The 27653-nt window shown below is 39.6% G+C and overlaps 1 protein-coding gene across 2 annotated transcripts in view; it reads left to right on the top strand.

Moving 5' to 3' along the window:
* The window catches only part of LOC142094976 (uncharacterized), a 218906-nt gene that overhangs the window by 7189 nt on the left and 184064 nt on the right, over window positions 1-27653 (top strand). The window contains exons 6-15 of one of the 2 annotated variants that reach the window (XM_075177663.1): window positions 651-723; window positions 1249-1309; window positions 2199-2287; window positions 3278-3421; window positions 6190-6333; window positions 6964-7028; window positions 8250-8307; window positions 9074-9137; window positions 10800-11086; window positions 12319-12525. In XM_075177663.1, coding sequence (XP_075033764.1) covers window positions 651-723; window positions 1249-1309; window positions 2199-2287; window positions 3278-3421; window positions 6190-6333; window positions 6964-7028; window positions 8250-8307; window positions 9074-9137; window positions 10800-11086; window positions 12319-12342 — 1009 coding nt within the window. In that variant the 3' untranslated portion in view covers window positions 12343-12525. Of the gene's footprint in view, window positions 1-650; window positions 724-1248; window positions 1310-2198; window positions 2288-3277; window positions 3422-6189; window positions 6334-6963; window positions 7029-8249; window positions 8308-9073; window positions 9138-10799; window positions 11087-12318; window positions 12526-27653 lie in introns of those variants that run through there. The other variant, XM_075177664.1, reaches the window with a different exon arrangement.

The following is a 27653-nucleotide window of genomic DNA, read 5'->3' as shown; positions in this document are numbered from 1 at the left end:
GGGATAGTAATGTGTTTTTAGTAAAACACATATTTTATACTGTTGTGAACATTTCTCTGAGTAGTAACATCCATGTGAACACACACTGGATCTGAGGAAGGAAATATAGAACAATAGGACAATGTGAAGTCAGATAGTAATTTTAATGAGGATTAGTATATACCAAAATTATTTTGAAAATTATTTTGGAATATACTAATCCTCAATAAATGACTATCTGACTACACATATGAGGTGTGCCTTCCCTAGTTAGTATGTCTCCCTCTCCTTTTTTTCTCAGCAAACTATGAATCCATACTACAGGAAGCAGCACCAGCACTAGTTTTTGTAGCAGATTTTTGTAAGAATATTATTTTACTGTAAGTTAGACACCACTATCTTGTTTTGGCCATTCTGTGTCAATCATTTGCTACATAAAATCGATTAAAGGACTCTAGTGTGGAAGATAATCATTATCAATAGGACAATGTATCTGCTTTTCTCCTGCACCTTGACCTCTTTTCCGCAGAAGAACTTTCTTCCCCTTCCAATACATAACCACCATAGAAACATCGTCATATATAGGGACAATACAACATCTGTTTGCTGAATATTAGTCTCTCGATCTTAGATGTGCACATAATAAATTGATGTTTGTTTTCCTTTTACAGTTTACTAGCGCTATCTTTAACATTAAATTCAAATCTTCTAGTTTCAAACATAAAAGCAACTCTAATTGGTCCGGTAAGTATGCATGTTAAAAGCTACAATGATAATGCCTTTATGTACCTCATTTTTAACCGATTTATTTGTGCACTGCGTGTATTCAGTTAGCACAATCCTGTAAAGTAGCATGCCTAGGTTTATTCCTCTATGTACATACAACTGGAAATAATGATGTACCCAATGCTGCAAATTGCTTCAAGTTTCTTTATAACAAAAGGAAAATATAATAATAAATATATTCTGCAAGTAATTCCATTAAAAGTGCATAAATATATTACTAGGCACAAGGGCATATATTGCTGAAGATGTAAGATAGATGACAAGGTGGTGACGGACAGGTGTATGCCTTCAGAAACAGCTACCAATAGATACTCTGCTAGATGGTGTCTATAACCAACCATAAGAGATAGGAAAGAAATTCTATTTACAAATAGATCTTTTGGGAGTATTATATAGCTTCTAATGGCCATTCATCAGTAAATAAGTGGTGTCTTACTTGTGCCGTTTTACTGTGTGAATAACAAACTTATTTTTACATTGCAGTTTAATGATTTCTTAATGTTAGTCATAAACACCTGCAATGAACAGAACAAAAACTTCAATGGTAAGGATAACTATTCAACTAGCAGCTGTGTTCTCCATATTGTATAGTGTTTCCTCTGAAACAATGCTGATGAGAGTAATTTAAAATTCAAATGTATGACATAAATAGTCAAAAATGTAACTTTACATGATGGATTCTGTCTTCTTCTTAAATTAGTTTCCAGTAGTTGCTTTGCAGTGGTTACACTTTTGGGGATTGTTTACAAAATCCCTCAGGAGCATCCAGATAACAAGGAGTGCTCTGCACCAGGTGTTATACTACAGTGACTGACTATACAAAATATTGAGTATATTTAGATAAAGTGCGGTTCTTAATCTCATGGTTACGTTATCCGGTGCATTACAAGTAATGCAGCAAAGACCCTGGCTGCACCAATTAAAAAGCTAATTTTTCCTAATAAAACAAGAGTTTGCACTATTGAGTAGTTACAACCAAGTAATGAATCAATAGCTCACTATGGCTGTTGGTGTAAAAGAATTTGCACAAGCTGACTGGAACGGTCGCTCACATCTAAGTACTGTACTCACATAGGCGACTATTCTAGTGCATTAGAGCAGCCCCGCACTGAGGACAGGCACCGACAACAACACATCTCTGTCATTCAAGATGTATTAGTTGTGAAGATTTATGTTTCAGTTACCAATTTAAACTTTATTCTTTGGGAGGGAGATTAGTGGACTAGAACAGAGGAGAACACACATTCCTGTTCAATATCAAATTAAATATAATTTCTCTTAAACACACACCGGATATTTAAATTCAAAGTAAACAAGAGCAGAGATATAAAACAAACACAATGTATGTCTAGATTTTATTTGGTAAATATTATGTCATTGTAACCATTTAGTATAGATTGTGTTAAACCTGCTTTTCCTATTGTATCTTGCAGCTGTATATGCACTTGGGAACAACTTACAATGTCACAATGAAATCACAAGCATAGAATCAAAGCCTGGATATCTTGTTTCAAGGGTTACTGTAAGTAATTTTTTTGTCAAAATCCCTTTCCTGTATTTATAACTTTAACCAGGTTATACCTTGTGAACATTGTCTGCACTCAATTCCCTCATTTGCTTTCAGATTAAAAGCTCTTGTTCAAATAGTTTCACTATGTTCATATTTTTGTGTAGGAGTAATCACTTGAAATTAAGAAGGTAGAAGGGAAAAGGAAGAAACAGACCATGAAGTATATTTTTATGTGGTACTAAAATTTGCAATTTATTTCTTAACCGCTGCTTCCGTTACCAGTAGCCTTCTATACAAATGTTGGAGACAAAACACAATGATTCTATCTGTCACTATATTAAACACACTATTAGCTAAACCATCATCATCATCAACTTATTTATATAGCGCCACTAATTCCGCAGCGCTGTACAGAAAACTCACTCACACCAGTCCCTGCCCCATTGGAGCTTACAGTCTAAATTCCACAACATACACACACACAGACCGAGAGAGACTAGGGTCAGTTTAATAGCAGTCACTTAACATACTAGTATGTTTTTGGAGTGTGGGAGAAAAGTGGAGCACCCAGAGGAAACCCACACAAACACGGGGAGAACATACAAACTCCACACAGACCATGCTCAGGAATCAAACTCATGACCCCAGTGCTGTGATGCAGAAGTGCTAATCACTAAGCCACCGTGCTGCAACTTTTACTGGATAAAGGAGAAAATGTGGCTTTAAGTGGGACGAAAAGTGCATATTAATAGTGTCTTATATTTATGTTTTAGTCTATAAATTGTATTGTTACAAATGCTGCTTTACGTTTCAGCAGTATAGCTGTATATAATGTTGTGCTGTGAGCTATGTGCAACACAACTCTTGCATCACTTGAACAAACCTATCCATAAAAGAGCAAAATTATAAAGCTTCACATTTAAACAATTTATAAACCTTGAATATTTAATGAAGAATTCACAATATAATTAACAATTTTATCATCATCATCTTGTGTTCTAGACTTTTATTGGGAGTCTGCAAATTACCTGGGAATCGATTGCATATAAAATGAATGAAGGTCAATCACATTCAATGTTAGTTCATAAAAAATTTTTGAATTCGATTTTTTCGTTTTTGGGTCTTGGCAAAGTAGTGTTTGAACAGGTAATATACATGCTTCTCTGTATGGTTGTATATGTGTATATATTTGAATTACAAAGCTTATAGACCTTTAAGCCCCTTTCTCTTTAATGACCACTGTTGAATATTTTTTTTCTGATATCTTATTTTATTTTTATAATAACATAACATTTCTTTATGATTTTTGTGTAAGAGATTATGTAACATTAGCAAGCATAAAAAGATTAAAGCGTAAAAAAAAAAAAAAAAAAGTAGGGAAAGATCTGATATAATTCGAAACAACTCACTTGGAAATGTTTCCTAACCTTGACACATGAATGATAGCTCTTTAATTAGGGAATTCAAATCCAATTGTCCTGTCCTGGCTCCTCTCTATAGCTCCGTACTACTTCTGAAGCCCGGCCTTTCTGGATTCTTCTGCTGCCTTGAGTTCACAATTTCATATTTCCAGAAAGGAAATAGCAGCTTTAACGTTAGTCAAAATGCATAGATACCATACGTGTTGGATACATGTCTTTGAAAATTATAAACCCATCTCTAAAATGCATATCATAGGCATTGAAATAGAATAATTAGCATTAAAAAAATGTAATGCAGCTAGAACGGCAAATAGGTAAGGACTCAATTGGAGCAGTGATTTTTAGTGTCACATCCATGTACATGCATTTTATAGGACTTCAAAAAAAGTGAAAAACGTGTAATATAAACACAACAGGGTCTAAACCCTAAAGCTGGCCAGACACAATACAATGCAACTGTTTTATATGAAGTTGTTAAAAAAGATCAATGTGTGTGAGTGAGAGACAATTCACTAAGATGTATTACAGATGGTCAAATAGAACAATGATGCTGGGTCTGGTAGAAGTTTGTCTTCCAAAAGTGAATTGACATCTAATAGGAAAGCGGGTGTGTGTAAGACAGTAACTCCTTCCATGGTCACAACTTTATCTCCATTATCTTCAGTTCTAATAAGATCCTAAAATGTTTCCATATATGTATTTATCAATGTTATTCATAGCTCTTTTAAATAAAAGCATCCAGTTTTTTATGTTAATTGACCCCTTTCCAAACTGGCAGAAGAACAGCAGGATCCCCATCATGCTAGTGGTGGATCCAGGGGGGGGGGGGGCTTGCTGCCGACGGCTGCACACTATGTACAGGTCCATTCGGCAGTGATAGGCAGGGACAGTGTGCTGCCCGGCCGCTCTGATTGTGTTTTAAACACAATCATAGCAGCCAGGCAGCACACTCTCCCTTCCTGTCACTGCCGAGCAGACCTGCACATAGTATGCAGCCACCGGCAGCCTCAGAAGTCAGAAAGGGGGCAGGGCCTAAATCGCTTCCCCCACTAAATCGTTCTGGGTACAACAATTTTCTAGATCCCCCCCTGCATCATGCCATAGTTAGCACAGCATTGCAAAAATCTATTCTTCAGGAACTGGAAGCTCTATCTTAATAACTTTACAAAGGCTATATGTGACTAGATTACATCACTATAATGATCTGTACATAAAGAGGGCTGTAAATTGCAGCCAAAGTTTTCAATAGTGTCAGAACTGCTGTGTAGGTATGATGTGTGCCCTAATCACATCACCATCTATCTGCACAGCCTAAAACTAGATACACACAGAAATTAACTGACTGCAATCATTAAAAGAATCAGCCAATTAAAGTAACTTATAAGTGATGTCACCTTCTAACCAAGTACTTATTTCTAAAGCCCCCTCCGTGTCCCTGGTAAGGACATTTTAGCAAAATATTTATCCATATGAAGTTGAACTTTATAGCTTAATAATAACATTGACTTATGACATGCTTACATAATATATTGTTCTATTATTTATTTCACAAGTTATAGATGAACCTACATGGAAGGGATTGGCCATTTTAATAGGCGCAAGTTTTCATTTATTGACATACTTAGCCTTACTATTGGGTAGGGCAATTGCACTTTCTATTTGAAGCCTCACTGAGAAATATGTTGTATGTTTCTATGGAAATCACTTTATCTTCTTAAGAAACATTTGGCATATTTGTCTTATTTTGACGGTAGATTGTAGTGTGTGTAAAGCAATGAAACTTATATACAGCGCTGAAGCAAGATTCACTATTGAGGAACACCAGGGAGAGGTGTTTTCATGCATCCAGGAAGTAGAACAAGCTATGTTGGTCAATTTGTAATTAGTATAACGCTCCCTTTTGATACCTCCAGCTTAAAACATAGGCTAAATCTGGTGCTATAGTGAGAAACTGCCTTATAAATTGGAAGGTAAAAAAATAAATAAAAAAAAAAAAAAAATATACCTGATGCTAAGGGAGGGGGGCTTTATAAAGGATGAGTACTGTAACTCTTTTATATAAATAAAGGTGTATGTTCAGCTGAGCTGCACCTGATAATTATTACTATGTTGATCTCTGAGGCACCAGTTAATAAAATAAGGGTGGTAAATATTCTAACTACAAGAAATACTTTATATCTCCTTTTAGTGCCTTCTTATTCTAGTGATCATCACTTCTGAACTCCATTAATACCATTAATGGGGGTTTACCTTTTTGTACAAGGCACATGATAGTTTCCTTTGTAAAGTTCCATATCTCAATGTTTTGTGAAGGCACATTTTAGAGTCAGCTTGTGGAAGAAAGAACCTTCTCTACAATCCTTTACACTCATGTGGCTGGGTGCACCTAACCCGCAGATATCTCATTCATTTTTATATTGCTCATAAATTGGATTTTTATAGTTTAAATATATTTTAGTATCTATAAATAGCTTTTTTTTCTCCTTTCTACAGAGTGTGGGCCTAGGATCAGTCAATATTAGTGGGACATTGATATCGACTCCAGAATGCATCATATCAGAAAGTGGATTGACGCTAGGACTATTGTTGAGTCTAGAGTTCCACAATGGTCATGACACATTATTCTCTGTGGAAGTTGTAAGTAAAGATGTCAACAAATAACGAATATAAACATTAATTTTGACAATGAATAATCTTTATCGATCATGTCACATGGGAATTTTAGAATGTGCCATTTTCCAGCCCAAAAAAATATAGCCTATAAGGTGAAGCTGGCTGCAGCACAGTCTCCTTAGAGCACTGTCTGAGTGCTGCGAGAGTACACACTAATGCTATATCTGACCAAACAGTCGTGTGATCTGCTAGATAATTGCATGAAACTACTGTAGTGTGTACCCAGCTTTACATCAGTGCAAGAAGTGACAGAACAACTCTGTCCTACCTCCTGTCATGAATAGCAAGTGTCAATAGAATTATTTTAATTGTATGGATGGACCCATGTTATTTAAAGGCATGCACAAGGATTGTAGGGCAGGGGTTTCACCTTTTCTCTATTACCAATATGCCAATCAAAAAAATTCCCCAGTTGCTCGGGCTCATTTGCTATGAAATTGCATTTAGGTGCATCATTTCAATAGCAACCAGGCAGACCCTTACTGTCATTATCTAGCCTGCAGTAGACAGGACAAGGCTAATTATTTAATGGTTCAGTACAAATTGTGTTAGTAAAATGAGCCCTAATGTCTCTCTCCTTTTTTACCACGTCAGAATGCAACGGTGGAGGCAGACCTTACATACATTAATGGACATATTGGAATAGTAATCAGTGAAATGTAAGACTCATTTCCATATTATTTTGACCAGCAAATCAAATAAAATGTTTATGAATCATTTGAACCTTGGATCACTTTTCAGATTCTGGTTTTTAAAATGTTACAAATACAATAGGATTTAACTTGACTTTAAAGGTACAAAAACCTGTTGAGCACATCTCTATGTATCCTTACTTACATGTAGTTTATTTTCCTAGCATAAATTAAAAGGATATTAGATGTAATTGCCAGATACTGCTTTTACAAACGGCATTAATCCCGCACAAAAATACCCAATCCGATTGCAGACAGTATTCTAACTAACAATATATGTAACCCACATACATTATCCCTTTATCCCGGCCCCATCACAATTCCCTCCCTATTTGCGCCTACATAACCCGATTCTATTCAACTACTATCACCACAGAAGAAGTGACAGACAACCTTCTATAAGGTAACAGGGCCGCATTCCCCTCCCTATCCCCAAACTTCACCTATTATAAATGTCAACGAGGCCTTCTGTGACCATGCAAAAGCCAAATGCTCAATACGCTATCACCTACAGTTCATTGTCACAACAGCTTGTAATGAGTTTCCAGCGGTAGATTTGCCCACTCAATGCCACAAATTTACAAAAAAACACACACAATTTTAACCCATTAATGTAGAGTTACCACCACAAATTAACATTTTATTTTTCTCCTTACCATTTACTGACCAACCTTCCATAATGCCAGTGACATTGTGTGTGCGTAGGAAAAACAAGACTAACTCAGGACACATTAATGTATAATAATGTCCCTGTCACTGTAATTTTGAAAGGAATAGAAAGTTAATTACTATATGTTTTAAATGAAAAATCTGGACAGCCATGTGACAATGACATAAAATTCAATACATGCCTGTTTTGTTTCCTAAAAGTTATACAATCCAATCCCCAGTTATCCAAATTTGAGGTCATTACACCAGAAGTTAGAATTATATAAAAATTGAGACATTGTCTATAGCGCTATTGTGTACAATATTTAAGTTTATTTTTACACCGTTGTTTCTCTTTAAAAATTGTTGCGATTCCCAAAGAAAAATATGGGACGAGTTTACTTGTACTATGCTCATATTCTGGACCATATATTGTATTCTGCTAATAAATAGTCTTCCACAGCAATAAGTATAAAAGAATAACTGAAGGTTAACCATATGTGAAGGATTAGTACTGATTATCACTTTCTTTGTTTCTAGTGTTCTTTTTAAATCTATAAAATGGATCCCTAAACCTGAGAATTGTGAATGCCCTGAAGTAAGTACTAAGACTGTTGCATACCATTACCACCCCCCTTTTTACAAATGTGATCCTCATTTTTAGTCATGAGCATAACACATATACTGACACTTGCTACTATTATCAGCTATTTAAATACATTCTTGCAATAGAGAACCCTTGACAAGGATCAATTATACCGATAGCAATAACTGTTTAAACCGTGTTTACGCTGTGTTCAGTGTAGGGGGAAGGCCGGGCAGGACAGTTTGTAGTAACCTGTATGTGATGTAAGCATACAGTGTTGTTTCTACAGGTGACTGCCTTTGTAATATGAAGCGCTATCTTTTCAACTTATTTCTCACAAACCTCGTGTTAAAAAAAGTACTTTATTGAAAATTTGTTTGCAAAAAAATGGTTTGGATGTATGATTAAATCTAAAAATGATGAATTGATGGTCACAAGACCATTTTACCAAGTCTTTACCTTCCCAGTTATATTGTAATACTGTAGAGCAATATAAAGTAGACAATATAACCCCTTCTCTGACCTTGTGCTTTTTTTATACACAAAACTCCTTGGTGATTTCTTATTAAAACAGAAAGCAAACATTTGAGTATGTTTCTTGTTTCCTGTTCTCTTGGTACTTGTGTATTATGGACAGAGTAACTTTCTCCTGACTTTAATAGAGGAAGAGAGGAATGACACAGAGAATATTACCTTACACTTTCTTTTCAAGGGGGCGACAAAGGTTGTTGCTTTATAGTCTCTTTTGTTCTTATTTTCTTTTGCTTTTTTTTTTTAGCTCACCACCATACTTCATGCACTTGTCAAAAAATTTGTTAACGGATTCTGCAGTCACCTCAATGGTAAGTATGATTTATTGGGCTAGTGGTATATACTTGAAACACATATTGAACATGGGAGGTGTATACAGGTTTCCTCCCCATTTTCTGTACTTGTAAACCATATTTAATGCCTGAACATGTTAACAAATGAACCAAACCTTCGTTTAGACTCCTGTACTATTTGAGATCTGCAGAACCTTACCTACTGATGATATACCCCCATTCAATCCCTATTACATCTAACAGTTAACATATAACAGTTGCTGATGTAATCTAGATCTTATATTAGCCAAGAGGAAGAGAAAAAGGTTCTGATATTGGAGACACTATTACTAGTAATACCAGTACAATAGCTCACATTCAATCTACTGATCTATGTCTGTATCTTTAAAAGAATTAATGTTATGTGCTGCTGGCTAGACACCACTAGAGCATTTCCCATTAATTTACTAACAGACACATTGAGGGCATAGAGGGCGTCTATGATAGCGCATCCTACAACGTACGTTTTGCTTTTCTTTTTCAATATGAGAAAAGGGTGAATAAAAGTCACATGACTTGGAAATAACTTATAGAAGCTGTAAAAACTGTGGTGATATAATCCATGATTAATAATAACAGAATTTAAGAAACTGTGCTGACATAATAAACTTTTACCTTATAAGGTCTAGAATAATATACTTTTTGAAAACACAAAGGAAATTGCTGGTGTAATATCTAAGTGCAACTTCATATGATTACGGCTCTAAGAACACCTGTTGCCACCTAACAGATTATTATAATAAAGAACTGTTACATCTGTAATAAGGAGATCTGTAGCTTACATTACAATTAAATAGTGCAATGGACCAAGATACAGATAACTCTCCCAAGTTCATATGAACAATATGAAAAGAATATGAATTTATACAGAACATTTACTACATCAGTTGGTGTAATATAGGTATTTTTATGAATTAATTTTGAGACACATTTGCCATAAGTCACATTAATAACTTAATATTCCAAAGTGAAAATTAATAGTGTGACTATATTAAAATATGGAGACCACTGAGGACCGATAAAGGGGTCAATTTTTGTTTCTACCTTATTTTAATTCTGTTACACAGATTTCTTACTGTTTTCAAACATATTTAACTTTATATTTCTTGGAAAATAAATTACTACTTTACTATTGGATGATATATTTTATTTATTTTTTTAAATAAAATTAATTCTTTTAAAGAAACAGATATACTGGTATTACTAGTAATAGTGCCTCCAATATCAGAACCTTTTTCTCTTCCTCTTGGCTAATATATCTTTATTATTCTGGGAGTGCACCCCTAAAATAATATTAAGGGTTATATACCAGTAGTTAGTCTATAAGAAATAGACTCAACTGGTGCAGTTTTCTTCCTCAGTAGTGTACAAGTAATCTAGATCTTACAATAAAATTGCACACACATACTGTGTCCCCAACCTTCTGGGGTCAAGAGAAGCTTTCAACCAGCCCCATCATTTACTACATTAAATATCAGCTTAATTCATAGATCCAATCAGATATATAAAAGCTCGTGCTAAATCAGCTGATCTACCATAAGTGTAATGGGTTTGATTTCTAGATATTTATAAGGGTGTATTAATACAATAAATTTTGTTTGGAATGATTGCTATGGCTAATGGTTTGTATGCCACTTGCAGTTAAGCTTGAAGTGATCATCACAGTACCACTACCAGTTGGAATGCCTGCCCCGGTGACGCCTGCCCCGGTGACGCCTGCCCCGGTGACGCCTGCCCCGGTGACGCCTGCCCCGGTGACGCCTGCACCGGTAACACCTGCACCGGTAACACCTGCCCCGGTAACACCTGCACCGGTAACACCTGCACCGGTAACACCTGCACCGGTAACACCTGCACCGGTAACACCTGCACCGGTAACACCTGCACCGGTAACACCTGCACCGGTATCTCCCTGCAAACCACACCCGGTAAGCTCCATGACATTTAGGAGCTAATAAGACCTGTATAAAGCATGTTGTTCAAAACTTAAGAAACCAAATGACTTTGCTACTTCACAAATACAAACCTGCTCATGACAAAACCTGGGCTTTATTTTTCTCAAAAAATATTAAATTGTCCTCACCCAATTTTGTATTACTATGTAGCAACATCATGATACTGAGCAAAGTCATCCACTCTTTAATTACTCAGGAGTCATCTCACAAATGGCTGCTCTGGTTAAGAAATACCTGCTCTTTCTGACATTGCGTATAAGACATATTGAAAAATAAATTATTTTAGTGGTGGGACAACAGTTAGCCTGATGGAAGCATTTAACCCTATTGACCAGGAATAATTCTACTAAAGCACCAGTATGTGACCTTCACACAACCTGTGTACCAATAGCACAAGATCAGTCAGTCAGTGATTATTACACATATTCTCATTCATGTGATGTCACAATCTGGGGCATATAACTTTCATCTTCAGGCAGTGTATGGATGAAGCAGCTAGAACATCTATCATTATAATTGGAACACAGCATGTACTATATTTGGTGGGTTCCCACATGTACATTAGAACTCCATCCTTAACACTTATCTGTAGTTCTCTTTATGTATCAGGTCCACAAAGCCACCAGCAGTTCCATGCAATCTTCTGTGTACTACAATCATTGGCTTGTTTCACACAGGCAGAGGTGTTATCAGTCCCCCCTTCCCTACATACTTTACATTGACACCTACTGGACAGACAGCTGGGACAGTGACGGTGACATGTCAAACCAGCACAATATTAATAGTATACAGAAGAACAGAACAAAACTGCTGGAGGTTTTGGAGGACCTGTCAGATCTGCAGGTCAGTGTAAAGTAAAACCCTTTTATTTACTTAATGTTGACATACTGTACTCTAGCCAGTACTAGATTGGAGGTATTGGGCAGTGTTCTCTTTGTAGTACAGAAGACATGTTTAACATAGGTTTCAATTAATGCCATAATGACAGGTGTTCCAACTTCATCCATTGATAATAACACAAGCCCAATCTTAAGCGGTCACAAATGACTAGTTTCCTTAAAAACCGGAACATAAAAAAATCATTGTTGTGCATTTATGAGGCTGCTGAAGAGATGCATGCGTGAAACTAGTTGCAATGCGATGTAGTCTATTTCAATGATATGGCAAAAATAAATATATTGCATTTTCTTTTTTTTCTCTTATAGGATTTCTGTGAATGTGCATCCTAATAAACTCGTGGAGGTCCAGACTCTCTCCTTTCTTAATCAATTAGTAGTTCTTCTTCGCTTGCACACACATTTGTGAGTAACTAATAAACACAAGGCTTGTACACGCTAGTTATGCATGTATAATGTAGGGGGAGTGCCTTCTACATACAGAGCATCTGTCATAATAAATTACTGCATTACAAATGTTGGTATTCAGTTTCTTACTTTTATAAGCCTATATAATATGCCAAATCCTCCTGGGCAATAATACAAGAGCTTCTTAATTGTCTGGAAGCACATCGTGAGATTCACATCTATGCAAATAACAATTTATGAAAACAGACAATATTTCTTTATAATGAAAACGTACATGAACATATGTCCTTACATTGAAAATATGTAAATTATTTTAATCCTTTCTCCCAACCTTGGGCTCAGAGGACTTAAATTTGCTGCAGCACCCGACCCATACACACAGAGCTCAGCTGTCAATGACAGCCTCAGGTTCTGGTGAAGTGGCCAGGAAATATTCGTAAAGGCTTTTGGCCACCAGAACCTTGTGCACAGCGGGCAGTGTAGACCAGGGCCATCTTTTCCATTGGGCACGATGGGCAGCTGCCCGGGGGCCCCACAGGCAAGGGGGCCCCATAGGCACAGCTCTTAATGAGAATAAATAATCCTGCAAAAGAAAACCTTCAAGGATCACTGAGCAAGTACATCTATCTATCTCTATATCTGTATCTGTATCCATCTATATATCTATATCTATATCTAGGGGCCCCAGTGCGCTGCTTTGCCCGGGGGCCCATAATGTTGTTAAGATGGCCCTGGTGTAGACTCCCCCACTGATCACAGGAAATGTCATCTGGAATTTCCCTATGGGTAGAGAAGCTTATGGAGCTGTAAAACAAATCTGTCAGCACTAATAGGTCCATTGTATGCTGGATCTATTAGCTGTTGATATGTCAGCTACAGTCAATCAATGTGGCAAAAGGAGAATTTAATAAAAATAAAATACATATGAAATAAAAAAGGTACAACAATATAAAAATGAGTGTTTTCAGGCCCTATATCTCCATTATACCTTTACATAACACACAAATTTGGTTTCCCTGTACTTGGGAGAATTAGTCAAAAAACCGGGCAACTTACTGGTGTTTCCCTAATTTGCGTAACCAAGGGGAGAATTATTTTCATATCTTTTTTGTAAAATTTACCTGTTTTAACCCACTCAAAATAAAATGTTATTTCACTAGGATACCAAAAGAAAGCCATATTTGTGCCAAAAAAAAAACAAAAAAAAAACAAAAGGTGAAATTTACTAGGACACCAAAATAATGCTAAAAATGTTTTAAACACATAGTAAAACTGTGTTTTGGTCATGAACATATAAAATAGACCCAGGTATGGAGGGGTTAGTAAGATACAAGGATGAGGGTAAACTCTGAATTTCAGTTGCCCATATAGATTCTGAAGATTAAGAAAATCCACAGGCTGCACCACTAAAAACTGGACCTTATAATCCAGGAAAATCCAGTGGGATAACAGTAAGATCTTCAGTCTTATGTCTGAGACAGAGTTTTCTGGATCTCTTTATTATAATAAACCATGGGATTTAATATGTTCCATACTTTCCATGAGGAATACACTTCTGTGATCTGACATTGTGAAAAAATTTAAATACCAATTAGAAGTTCCGTTCCATCTTTTGTCCTCTCTACCAGTGGGCAGTAAATAGATAAACTTAGTATCTTCATTTTTAAGCGACACTAAATTGTTTATCACTTATATTTAAAAAGAATTAAAAAAAAAATAATATATATATATATATATAGTAGTACTACACCATAGTTTCCTCCATCAGTCTCAAAAGTCGTCACTTTAGATTGTGTCCAGCATACTACTGTTTTTCCATATTTACTAATTATTGGTGATGCATTAAATCCATACTGTAATATTCAGCCAAACACAGAATGCGTTCACAAAAGATTCAGCCAAATTCCAAACTAAATGGCAACTTTAAATTTCACTATAAAAATTAAGTAGGGAAAAAGTCTAAAGATTCGTCTGGCCAAATTTCGAGGATTTGTCTGAGACCAAGGGGTAAATATATGAAGCAATGGTTTCTGCAAGTCGGCAGAAATCAGTAAATTTGCAGGGGAAATTTAAAGCTTGCCTTTAAAAGCCATGACCTCTTTAAATTTTCCCTGCAAAGTTGTCGATTTCCGGCGAATTGCAGAAACCGATGCTTCATACATTTACCCCCAAAACTTGATAAACACCTTGATAAACACTTGAAAATTGTGAAACAAAAAAAAAGGAACAGACAACAAAATCCCAAGTAGTGAAGAAATGATCGGGATAATCAAAACACTGGCAGTCTAATAAAGTATAGTTGATTTAATGTATGCTTTATGTACAATAATCTCGCTCATGTCAAAATGACATAAACTCCATTTGCGTCCTACAAGATGGAGATCTCCTAAAGCAGAGGTCGGCAACCCCTGGCACGTGTGCCAGATGTGGCACGCTGACCACTTTTGTCTGGCGAGGGGGCATGTGGGACTAAAGGTGCTGGGCAGAGAGGGGGCATGTGTGACTATAGCTGCTGGGCAGAGAAGGGGCATGTGTGACTATAGCTGCTGGGCAGAGGGAGACACATGTGAGCAAAGTTGCTGGGCAGAGGGGGCATGTGTGAGTAATGCATTTTTCTGTAAGAGGGTGGCCTAGTGCTTTTCACCTGCTGAGACACTTCCCCAATGATGCTCACCATGCCCCCAATTATACGACCACTCGCAGTTTTGCATCGCCAAATGCTCAACTATAAGGGGGCCCCAGGAAGTTGCTGTACCGGGGCCCTGAATTTCTCTAGGCAGCAGTGTGTGTGTGTGTGTGTGTGTGTGTGTGTGTGTGTGTGTGTGTGTGTGTGTGTGTGTGTGTGTGTGTGTATATATGTATATACATACACAACAGCACACCTGGGCTTGACTAGATTTTAGCCGGCACTCTGATAAAAAAAAGTTTGCCAACACCTGTCCTAAAGTGAAGAATATGCAGGCAATGATTGAAGGTTAACCAGGTCAAGAAGCCTGCCCCTCAACCCTAGAGCTAGAAGTTATCAAAAACAGAAAAACAAAAAGCAATCTGATATCTACAAGGAGTCTGTAAAGTCATAGTAATTTTACCTATGAAATAACAGTGTGACAGATACACCAATAAGTAGGCATAACATTTGTTAATCCAATGACAAACATAAGTTTTTAAAAACTGCAACTAATCCACATGTTTCAAATATATAATTTGCTGTGGTAGATGTCACTATGTTAAGAATACAAATGAAGAAACAAAGTCACTGTAGTGATGCCAAAATGTTAGGATAGCACCTGGAGGGGAAGGTTTGGAGGTGGTTTATAAGAAGATTGCAACATCCTAACAGCAATTAGTCTTACATGGCAATGTACACTATGGACTGAGCTCGGTGCACAACTTTATCATGTCCTGAGGAAGGAAGAGGCCAGTGACTTATTATGGCTTGATGTACAATCTGTAACTGGTATGTATGTCATGGTACAGCACTGGAGAGAAAGAATTAAGGGTGGATTGGGGAGTGTAGGCAAAGGTGGGTAGAGTGAGTGGAAATTGACATGAGGCAATATCTTGTCAAATGATGCTGATTTTGTCTTTGAAATAGGTGGCTGTGGGGGAAGAAGGGGGAGGAGGTGCAGATAAGTTAGTTGAAGGTGACAAAGAGGCGACGTAGATTCAGTTACTTTATTCAGCGCCGGCTGCCAGGATCTGTGTCAATGGCTATACGTCTCCCCTGTTTGGTCTGTGGAGAGGAACTCATCAGGGATGTTTGTTGTCCCCTGCCGTTTTTGCCCTGGCCATTAAGCTATTGGTAAGTCTTAGCAGCTCACATCCTGATTTTAGAGGCCTCTGGATGGAGAGAGTCACCGGCAGTATAGCATTATACACAGATATGATGTTGGTTTTCTTAGAGGACCTGGATTCATCTGTGATCTGTCTACTATAGATGGTTGACAAATTTTCTGGTCTAAAGATCAACTGGAGCAAATCCACTCTATTTCCCCTGGGTGGGATGCTACCGCGAGACACTACTACCTATCAAACCCTCTTGTGCTCTATTAGGTTAAAATAACTGGGCACATGGGTGACTGGGAATACTTTTGAATATGTCCAGCTTAACATTGACCCGATAACCGAATACCTTATGAATAATAGTCATTCCTGGCAAAAGCTTCCTCACGGTGAAGGGGAGAATCAATCTTAAAAAAATTTGTTGTCCAGCCTAAATATCTTTACCCATTGCAACATTCCTTGTTGTACCTCCCATCTAAAGTGTTCCATAATATTAATCGACATGTGGTGTCCCTGGTGTGGGGTTCCAAGAGAGCGAGGGTTCGATTCACCGCGCTTTGTAGGTCAAAATGCTCCAGGGGTCTGGCCCTTCTGAATCTCAGGCTTTACTATTTAGCCTCCCAACTCACTCAGCTGCTTGCTTGGCTCGGAGACTGCCCGGGGCATCTCTTTAGCATTTCTTAGGCGAGCAGACGGTCCCTTCCCTGGGGGACTTGCGGGTTCTCAGTCTTAACACTAGGTCAAGCAGGGTGGCCCCTAATGTATGTAAGTCTTTTTTGGTCTATTCACTGACCCATGGCTTTCAGGAGGGAGAGGGATTAGACCCAAGCACTCCTTTGTGGTTTAATGATGGTCTGCAGGAGTTGGCTAAGATTGAGGGGGCGGTGCTATGGCGGAGAGTGGGGATCCATACCCTGGGGCATTATTATAATTAGAACTAAAGAGGCCACCTCATGTCTACAGTTCCAGCCTTTCTATATCTTGCATAGAGTGTATTTCACCCCTGATAGATTGAACAATACGGGGTGCCGTACTAGCACCCACTGTCCCAAATGTAATGCCCCCTCTGGCACTTTCTGACATATGCTTTGGTTATGTCCTGCAGTGCATGCCTTTTAAAGATCGGTATAGCATTGCATCTCCTCCACCCTAGCGTTTACCACTGCTTTGTAGCTTTGTGTTCGCGGGCCTGTCTATTTGAGCTTACACTGGAGAAACACTTTGGTAAGCCACTGTTTAGGTACGTATTCAATTTACCCTTATTTGCCAAGGTGACCATAGCACAGGGGTGGATGGCGCCAGAACCTCCCAGTACACATGTCTGGATTGCCCCAGTAAGTGACGTCTGAAAGCATGAAAGATTTATGTAGGAGAGTAGGGAGGCTCTGCAAAAATATTAAGGTTTGGCATCCCTAGTAGAAGTCTAATTTTCTCCTTCATTGCCACCAAAATGATGCTGACTTTGGGGTGTGAGTGGGAGCTCTATGGGTTGCCCCCCCTGATATTTCCCGTTTGCTTCAGAGATATTCTCCAGCCCTGCGCAGCGCTACTATGTTACTTAGGAGGCAAACTACTTACTTGACTGACTGGTACGAGCTATGAGATACCCTGTTTGTGTTAGAGAGCCGCAGGCACCGCCACGACTCACCGCCTCCCTCTCTGGCATCCCTTGCCTGTCACTGGGACGACCGGGACGTCACTTCCTGCACTTGGTTGCCAGGGCAACGGCCAGACGCCGAAATGACAGCGCTTGTGCCCCGGCTATTCAGAACAGCCGGGCGCGCCTCTGCAAGCCTGCGGGCTGATTTATTTGTCCACCATCAATCAGTCTCCTCCTGAGTGTTGTTATAGGGATAAGCTACGGTGGATGCTAGTATTTAAGGCAGGGAGGGCTTAGCCTCCCTGCCCAGTCTTGCTGACCTGCTCTTGTCTGTTAGTACCCTGTCCTGTGGATACTCTGTTGGATTTCTTGTGTATGACCCCTGCCTGGACTTTGGACTCTCCTGTTTGCTCATGACCCTGACCCTTTGGCCTATACCTTGAACTCTGCTACTTTGCCTGTGACCCTTACCCTTGACGTCTTTACTGACTACTCTGCTTGCCTGTGACCCTTGACCTCGGCTACTGTCTGACTACCCGCTGCCTCCTGGCCTGCCACTACGGGCCTGCATTACCAACCCACACTACACTTGGAATTAAGTCCTGGGGGCATCCGAGTACCGGTGAGCACATTAAGCTCTAAGGGAAAGGCGGCTGCTATAGGTGAAGTCCTCCGCCATCTAGTTCTGTGGGTTGGTGATCAGACCGTCAGCCTTAAAGTTTGCCTCTGTCTGTTGTCCAATATATTGGTTTTAAATTTCGATCTGATTTAAAGTTAATGAGTACATGCATTCGTTAGTCTATGTTCACTCGGCTTAGGAAATAGATAGGTTGACTTTGTTTAGTTGTGTCTGTAACAAAAAAAAAATCAATAAAAATACTTAATTTAAAAAAAAAAAAAAAAAAAAGTGGTCAGAGGGAGATGGAGTATTAGAAGAAGAACACAAGGAAAGAGGGGGAGACACAAATAGCATGGTATTGTTATGGACTGGAATAATATCAGGCCTAGTGGGCGGTTCCCACGAAGGCCTGGGCACGTGACTTAGCTGAGTCAGGATCATATGATGCTTAGAGAATAAGAACACAAGGCAATGGGTCTGCTTAATATGTACTTCAATGAATATGAGCATAGTACATATCAACACATAATAAACAATGTAGCAAATAGTAATGAGATGTTAGAGATAAGCAGATTGTCATATATAACATTACAATGGTTAAGCATTAAACACGGCAGTATTGCAAATCACAAGGCATTATATATATATATATATGGGACATAAATGCAAGTATCAATAAAACATATAGAATATGTATTGCATCCACTGAGCACAGAAGGAGTCCACGGCTGACTACTAGCAGGTTCTGTGCACGTCAGAATATGTAAGTTAGTCACGGCAGGGCGTGGCAATGGTTTGGTGTTTGGCAGTAGTTAGTATGCAGCATGGATGGTGATAGCTGTGACAAGACAAGTATAGAGACCAGCAAAGTTCTGTACACAGAGATGGTGAGAAACAATGTTCAGGATACCACAGGCGTCCGGTAATTAGTAGAGATTAGCACTACAACATATATGCAAGGTAAGAGTCTGATCACCGCAGAGTGTAGAAATAGCAGCATCAGTGGAACAGTCCAGAAGGTATCAAATAAGTTCTTGTACAGTAGTATAGGTGAGATGGCAGTTCAGTATATCTCAATGATGAGAATCTGCACACTTGGCATAATAAACAGGTCTTGTAAAATGATGCGTAAAGATACTTGCAAACAGGAGAGTCCCAAAGATAGTGCTACCAGCACTTGCTTGATGAAGCAGGGTCACCCACAGGGAATCCAACAGGAGAGTTCAGGAATACACAGGAGTCCATGGAGTCAGGCTAGCAAACAAGTTGCACTGACAATGAGCAGGTGTCAGTGCTGAGTTTAAATAGAGCAGGTTTGAATGACCCACCCTGAAGGTGAGTCATGTGATCCACAGGAGAACAGAGCAGACAGGGAAAGTAGCAAGCCTGGATGGGATTGTTACAGGTATTAATTGATGGAGTGGGGGTGAATGCTAAGACAAGGGAGTTAAGAGGAAAGTTGATAGGCTTGAATAAAGAAATAAGTTGTAAGTGCACGCTTAAAGCCTTTGAGAATAAAGACTAGCGTGAAAGTGTGTGGGAGATTGTTCCACAGCTGGTGACTAGTCTGGGCAAAGACCTGGAGGCAGGAGTGGGAAGTGGTAATAAATGAAGTGTTTAGAAATAGGATCTCTCCTGTTTGTCTGATCTGTCAGATATGCGTTACTGCAGCAACTATGTGTAGGATTAATCGTGCAGTTCAGTGATTAGGCTAGTTGTTAGGTAAATAGCAACAAGTATCTCTTCAGCTCTCTGTTTGACAGATGTGCTATTACTTACCACACCCATGCAGCTAATTATCCTGAACTTTCTGAGTGATGCTACTGCCTTTAATAACTATTACCAGCATATCAATGCTGGCGATAGTTCAGGCAGGTAACTTGGGCCCAAGAGGGTGGGCACAGATGACAGGTTATGAGCCACTGAGGGGAGCGGAGAGAAGCGAGAGGAGACAGAGGGCAGAGGGATTGAGAGGAGGTGAGCTGAGTAGCTGGAGAGCCCAGTTAAAAGTGATGGAAACAGGAGGTAGGAGAGCCCTGCTCAAAGGAGCGTACAATCTAAAGGGAGGGGAAGACAGACAGACACATGGATGAGACGGAGAGATGGGAGAAACGGAGACGGAGTCGAGGAAGGGAAGAAGGGATGAGAAAGAGAGGTAGCCGACCGGTGGGAGTTTAGGCATGAGACTGGAAGGCTTTTAAGAAAAGGTGGATTTTTAAAGTTCGTTTGAAAGAGTACAGATTAGGGGAAGTTCTGATGGAGCGGGGGTGCTTGTTCCAATGGAGAGGAGCGGCGAGGGAGAAGTCTTGGATACATGCGTGAGAGGAGGTAATCAGAGGGGAAGAGAGGCGACGATCGTTGGACGATCATCCCAAAGGTGTTCAATGGGGTTGATCTGTGCAGGTCAGTCAAGTTCTTAAACACCAAACTCATCAAACCATGTATTTGTAGTCCTTGCTTTGTGCACTGGGGAACAGTCATGTAGGAATAGAAAAGGGCCTTTCCCAAACTGTAGCCACAAAGTTGGAAGCATACCATTGTCCAAAATGACTTGGTATGCTGAAGCTTTAAGATTGCCCTTCACTGTAGATAATAGGCCTAGCCCAAACCCTGAAAAACAGCCTCATACCATTATACCCCCTCTACCAAACTTCACAGTTGGCATAATACAGTCAGAGAAAAAGAGTGTGTCTGCGCTAATGAACAATAAAAACCATATTAAAAAACGAAAAAAAAGTCACATTCTATTGCCTAGAAGGAGGCAATACCAGAAAATGTAAAATAGAAATCACATTTATTAGTAGATCCTAGAAGCGATCTTGATACAAAATAAGAACAACCTGATTATATGGCACATATGAACAATGTTACATATGGGAGAACAATCACAAACATAAAAAAACAAAAAATTGAAAATGAAATATATGAAAATAATATGAAAACAATACAATTCCCGAGTTGCAAAGAGAGCTGGAAAGTATGTAGAATAATAGTATATAAATAAATAATAAAGTCAACTTGGTGTATGTTGTAAATATCAATCCGTTTAAACGTTGATCATAATGCTGGATTATTGCCCAGCTACTCACGGTTGATGATATAATGGTGATTCCAAGTTGAACACTGCAGTGTTTGAATGATGTTATAATGACTATAAGACAGCCGAGACAGTATGGAGGAATCCGACTTGATGTCCCTAAACAGATTCTTCTAATAAAAGGCACGATGGTGGTGCAGTGATGTTCCGCTTAATACTGAACAGATCCAATTGATTCCAATGCTGTCAAAGGGTTCAACCTGGTGTCTCTGAACGGGTTATCCTAACGGTATAAACCCAATGGTGTGATAATATAAATGACGGAGAATTCCGCTTAACACTGGCCGAATCAGAGTTTGATATCAGATATGAAAATAACGTAACAGTACTTCACTAGCTGGATCAGTCGTATGAAATCAATCCCAATGATGGATGGTGATAGAAAATGAAGAACTGTCAATAATGGAATATTGACCACAGTAAGGACTATTGGGTAAACTTCTCATTAACGGAGTGTAGTTTTGATTTAACAGCAGTGTAGTAAACACAGCATCAGCAGTGTTCAGCTTTTAGCGGAGGAGTCGTTGAATACAAAACATCCAGGGAGCTGTTATGCCTTCAGCAGTTATGTATTTCCATATGTATGTATTCTGTGTAAACTCCATATAGTGGTCAGCCTGTTATTGACTTAAATTGAACTCTCAGAGCCTCTGTAGTTTAGTTACCAATGCACCATGGGTAGCTACAAGTCTCCATTTTAGATATCACATGCTTAGAAGCAAGAGGTGCAGTATATCTCTCCCCTTAGCACAGCATCAATGGTAAGATTGCTCCCTAGTTATGCACTTTTGCCATGTGTTTTCATGTTTGCATTACAATACATTTGTTCATGTTGTAAATGTATTTCCTCATTTCTGTATTACAGTTTTACCATTTGAATTAGAACATTCTTAACTACTTGAATAAACAACATTGAAGTAGGAGTGGTTATGCTGTCTGTCTGATTATATTCAGGCTAAAGAGAAGATTATAGTGAAGACAGAACAGTAAAACATTGGCTGTCAGCAAGTGGTACACATATATTCTGATTAACAGACCTGCTACACTGCCAACTCAGTTATCTGCATATGACAACTCAGCAGTTTCTACAGTCTGCAACACAGTGGCCACTCAGCAAGAGGAGTACAGCCACTTGACTTCACAGAAACCTACAAATTGTCAGTGCAGTCATCCTGATTCAGCAATAAAGCAGTTCCTGCATAGTCAAGCACCTCCTTAAAGGAGCCAACACTCTGACTTCTCAGAAACTGGCACTCAGTATTCGCAGTTACCTGTATACTGCAATATAGTGATCTCTATACAGGCAAACACCTACCGCTCAACATCATGTCACAGAAAACGACATCTTCATACAAAACAAGGTCTCAAACACCTGCTTCCTCAAAATCCTCATTTGTCAGTAACGCAGCCATCATTGCCCGCGCAAAAGCTGTAGCCGCGAAAGTGCGCTCCAACTTTGCAGAGCAAGAAATGCAATTGAAAATAGAGAAATCACGTCAGGAGACAGAAATGACAGTAGAGAAATTACGCTTAGAGGCAATTATGGAAAAGCTTGCTGCAGAAAAGGAAGCCGCAGCTGCCATTGCTGAAGTAGACTTCTTGGAGACTGCAGATCGCCCTGATATAAAAGGCAACATCAATGTACTTGACTCAGAGCTCGGATCCCAAGATACACTGCAACGCACATCAGAATATGTCTATCAAGTCTCCAAAATGAGTAGCAACCCTCCAGAAGCACAAGGTATGCAAACAGACTTTATCAGTGAAAAAAGTCTAACACGCTGTGCAGTGCAACCACATGTGAACAACAAACCGCAAATTTACAAGCAAGAGAATTCTACACAAGGTGAAACCACGAGGGACATCCCTCCCCCACACCAAGAGTTTGAGTCTGTAAACTACAACAAAGGCAGTGCCTCCTACAGACAAAAGTGGTATGACACAAACCGGCTGGAAACAGACAATCCTAGCAGGTATGACCACATACCACTTGCTCACTATGTTCATACACCGACAGCACATCCTAGAGCCAACCAGGACACACTAGACTTTGCCAAGTTTCCTGCACGACAAGAGCTAGTAACACAAGGACTTTTAAAGTTTAATGATCGACCTGAGAGCTTTAGAGCTTGGCGATCCTCCTTCCTAAATGCAATCAGAGGCTTAGGGCTAGATTTACTAAGCGGCGGGTTTGAAAAAGTGAAGAAGCTGCCTATGGCAACCAATCAGATTCTAGCTTTCATTTATTTAGTGCATTCTAGAAAATGACAGCTAGAATCTGATTGGTTGCCATAGGCAACATCTCCATTTTTTCAAACCCGCAGTTTAGTAAATATACCCCTTAGACCTTTCATATAGCGAGGAGATAGACCTCTTAATTAAATGGATTGGAAATGAGTCTGTTGAACATGCTAAAAGGATCAGAGATATTAATATAAACTACCCAGAGTCAAGCCTTAAGATGATCTGGGATAGACTTGATGAATGTTATGGCTCACCAGAAGCAATAGAAGCTGCACTATTCAAAAGAATTGATGATTTCCCTAGATTACTTATAAAGGGCTACCAGAGACTTAGAGAACTGAGTGACTTATTAAAGGAGCTTCAAGTAGCCATGTCTGAAGGAGACTTCCCGGGACTTGCCTACCTTGACACAGCCAGAGGCATTAACCCCATAGTTCAAAAGCTACCTTACAATCTGCAGGAACAATGGGTCACCCATGGCTCCAAATACAAACAGCGGAACAAAGTGCCATTTCCCCATTCTCTGTTTTTGTGGACTTTGTACACCAGCTAGCTAAGGTCAGGAACGATCCTAGTTTTGCCTTTACTGTATCAGGTGCTGCTACTCCAATGCTACCTAGCCCACGCAAAACGTCAGTTGCAGTTCAAAAGACTAATGTGTATCCTCCAGATTCCTTCCACAGGTCTTCCAGATATATCAGTCAAGAGACTAAAGACAAGGATCCTAGCAAACAGTGCCCTCTACATCGGAGACCACATCCTCTCCTGAAATGCAGGACCTTCAGAGAGAAGTCCCTGGAGAACCGCAAAGCCTTCCTTCGAGAAAACGACATCTGCTACAAGTGCTGCTCTTCAACATCCCACTTCGCCAAGGACTGGGATGGTCCGTAAGGTCAGTGTCAACTGCACAGAGTGCAACAGCACAGATCACAACACAGCTCTACACCCTGGGCCTCTCCCATGGACTTTATTACACAGTCAAAGTGACACCGAGCATGGCGGGGAGCACAGTGGAGAGGGAAGGAACACTACTACAGTCACACCAGAGATCACTTCACAATGTACTGAAGTCTGCAAAGAAGCCATAAGCGGCAGATCTTGTTCCAAAATCTGTTTAGTAAGAGTCTACCCAAAGGGCCAGCCAGACAAAGCTGTCAAACTCTATGCAATCCTAGACGATCAAAGTAACAAGTCTCTAGCCAGATCAACCTTATTTGAAATCATTAGTATCAAAGGCCCCAACACTCCTTACTCCTTAAAGACTTGTGCAGGGAGTTTGAGACAACAGGGAGGAGAGCTACTGGCTATCAAGTCAAGTCCATGGACGGAAAGACTTGTCTTCCCTTATCAACTATCACTGAGTACAACCAGATCCTAGATAACAGGTCTGAAATTCCTACACCAGATGCAGCTATTCATCATGCACACTTGAAATGTATAGCACATCTGTTACCGGAACTGGACCCTCAAGCCCAGATAATTCTACTCATAGGGAGAGATATCTTAGGGGTCCACAAAGTCAGAAGCCAGATCAACGGTCCATACAATGCACCTTATGCTCAACGACTAGATCTAGGATGGGTCATAATAGGAGATGTATGTCTGGGAAACGTACACAGACCAGCTTCTGTTAACAGCATGCTTAACCATACCTTGGAAAATGGACGTCCTTATATTTCCAATCATGTCATAATCGCTTTCTCATAACAGAATTGCCACACTTTCCTGTCATAGACTCCTCTAGTAACAATCACGTCTGTGACAACTACCAAGATCATCTAGGGTGCACAGTCTTCCAAAGAACACAGAAAGATGATCAGGTGGCAATGTCCATTGAGGATAAGCAATTCTTAGAAATAACGCAGAATGAACTAGTGAAAGATGAGGCAAACAGCTGGGTTGCACCTCTACCATTTAGAACCCACAGACCTCACCTACCTAACAACAGAGTACAAGTACTTAAACGCTTTTATTCACTTAAAAGTAACTTTCACTGGAAGCCAGAGATGAGAGATCACTTCTTCTCTTTCATGGACAAAATATTTGAGAATGGCCATGCTGAGATAGGTCCCAACCTCAAGATCCAGAGAGAGACAGAATGTAAGGTTGGAAGGAGAGGGAGAAGTCAAGGATGACCCTAAGGCATAGGATGAGGACAGAAAGGAGGGTAGCATTATTAACAAAAGGAGGAGGGGGGAAGTGAGGAAGCCCTTGCAGGGAGAATGTCAATTAGTTCAGTCGTGGAAATATTGAGCTTAAAAAAGCACTGGCACATCCAAAATGCGATGGCCGAGATACAGCAGGAGACATGAGACATAAGGAAGAAGAGAGATGTGGGTCAGCTTGTTGGACTTGCTGGACTGCAAGGGTGTGTATGATTTTGAACCAGGGGCATGACAAGGAGAAAGGGTGGGATTGGAATGAGAAACAGATCTAGGAGGAGGCCAGGGATGGGTGAAGGGGAGCAACAGGTGAAAGAGGATTGAATTTTAGACTGATATGGGGGGTATGGATGGGAGAGGTAGATGCATGAGGAGGAAGGAATGATGTGAGGGAATAGATTTCTGGGAGGAGAGAAGAGGGAGGGTGTAGGTAGGAACAGATGGAAGCAGCAAAGGGAACTAAAGGGAGATGGGGTGAGGGGGGAATGGGAGTGGAGTGGGAAATATTGTTGACAGGCAATGATTGAAATCTGGGGCAGAGGAGCAGAGGATAGAGGAATGGAGAGGGATAGGAAGGAGAACGGGAAGGGAGAGGGGGAGGGGAGAATATAGGAAGGTGGACAAGGGAAAAAGTGGGATAGAGGGAGAGGATAGAAGAGAGAGTGGAGTAAATCATAATAATGATAGAGATAAGGGTGAAATAGACACTTGAAAGTATGGCAGAAAGGACATTGAGAGGTCAGAAGTGAGGTGCGATAAAAGAAATAGTAAGTGAAGGGAGAGAATGCAGAGGTAACAGGAGAGAAAAGTGGAAGAAAAGAGGTAATAGGATCAGCAATGGAATAGATAGTAGGACAGTAGAGATGAGGGATGGGTACGTAAAACTCAGTTAGATTTAACAGTGACACTTGTTAGGAATGGAGAGGGCACACAACATTCGACAAAATGGAAGGTATACTTAGGAAGCTGTAATCACTGGGAAAGGGGGAGCCAGGAGCCAGTGGCAGAGTCAAAGTAAGTGGAGCAGCAAGTGTGGTTTGAAGGTGGGAATACAAGCAACATCATAAATGAAACTAACAAGACATAGAAAAACTGCAGCTGTAAGAATTAAGGTTGAGAAACAGTTGAGCATGGAGTGTCCAGGCCGTGCACAAGGCAGGTGCATGAGGTGGAAGTTAACAGGACTCGCAGATGATTGTTGAATGCTGTCCTTGCTGTATTTCCAGGTAGAATGTTCCCCTCCTGCTCTTCTCTTGTGTAACTATTACAATGCTATATAAATTTGTCTATACACTTAGAACAAATGCACACTGGCTACATAAATAGACACTGACTGACACAGTCTACCACTACCTACCACCAATTCCACTTCACAACTTCTGATAACTGTTTTTTGGTTGTTCTAACTAATTTGTCACCTCATTACTCAAATAACTTGGTATTTACAGTATTCCATAAAACAATACTATATGTAAGCAACCTCTCACTTGCAGTGCATGCTGGGACTTGTAGTTTTACAACAGTCTGAGAACCACAAATATCTTACTTCTACCCTATAGATCGTAATGAACACAAAGCATAAAATAGCTGTCAAACCAGTCTTTGTTAAATATTATAATAAAATGGAACATTATGCAACAAAATTCTGTAAATCTGTAAAACAGACTGTGTAAATCAGTTAAAAAACAAAATGTGATGGTTCTGTTGTGCTATCAAACATTACAGTTTCAT

The sequence above is a fragment of the Mixophyes fleayi genome, chromosome 6, assembly GCF_038048845.1.
Source record: "Mixophyes fleayi isolate aMixFle1 chromosome 6, aMixFle1.hap1, whole genome shotgun sequence".
Classification (NCBI taxonomy): Eukaryota; Metazoa; Chordata; class Amphibia; order Anura; family Limnodynastidae; genus Mixophyes; species Mixophyes fleayi.
This window is presented reverse-complemented; position numbering and strand designations above follow the sequence as displayed.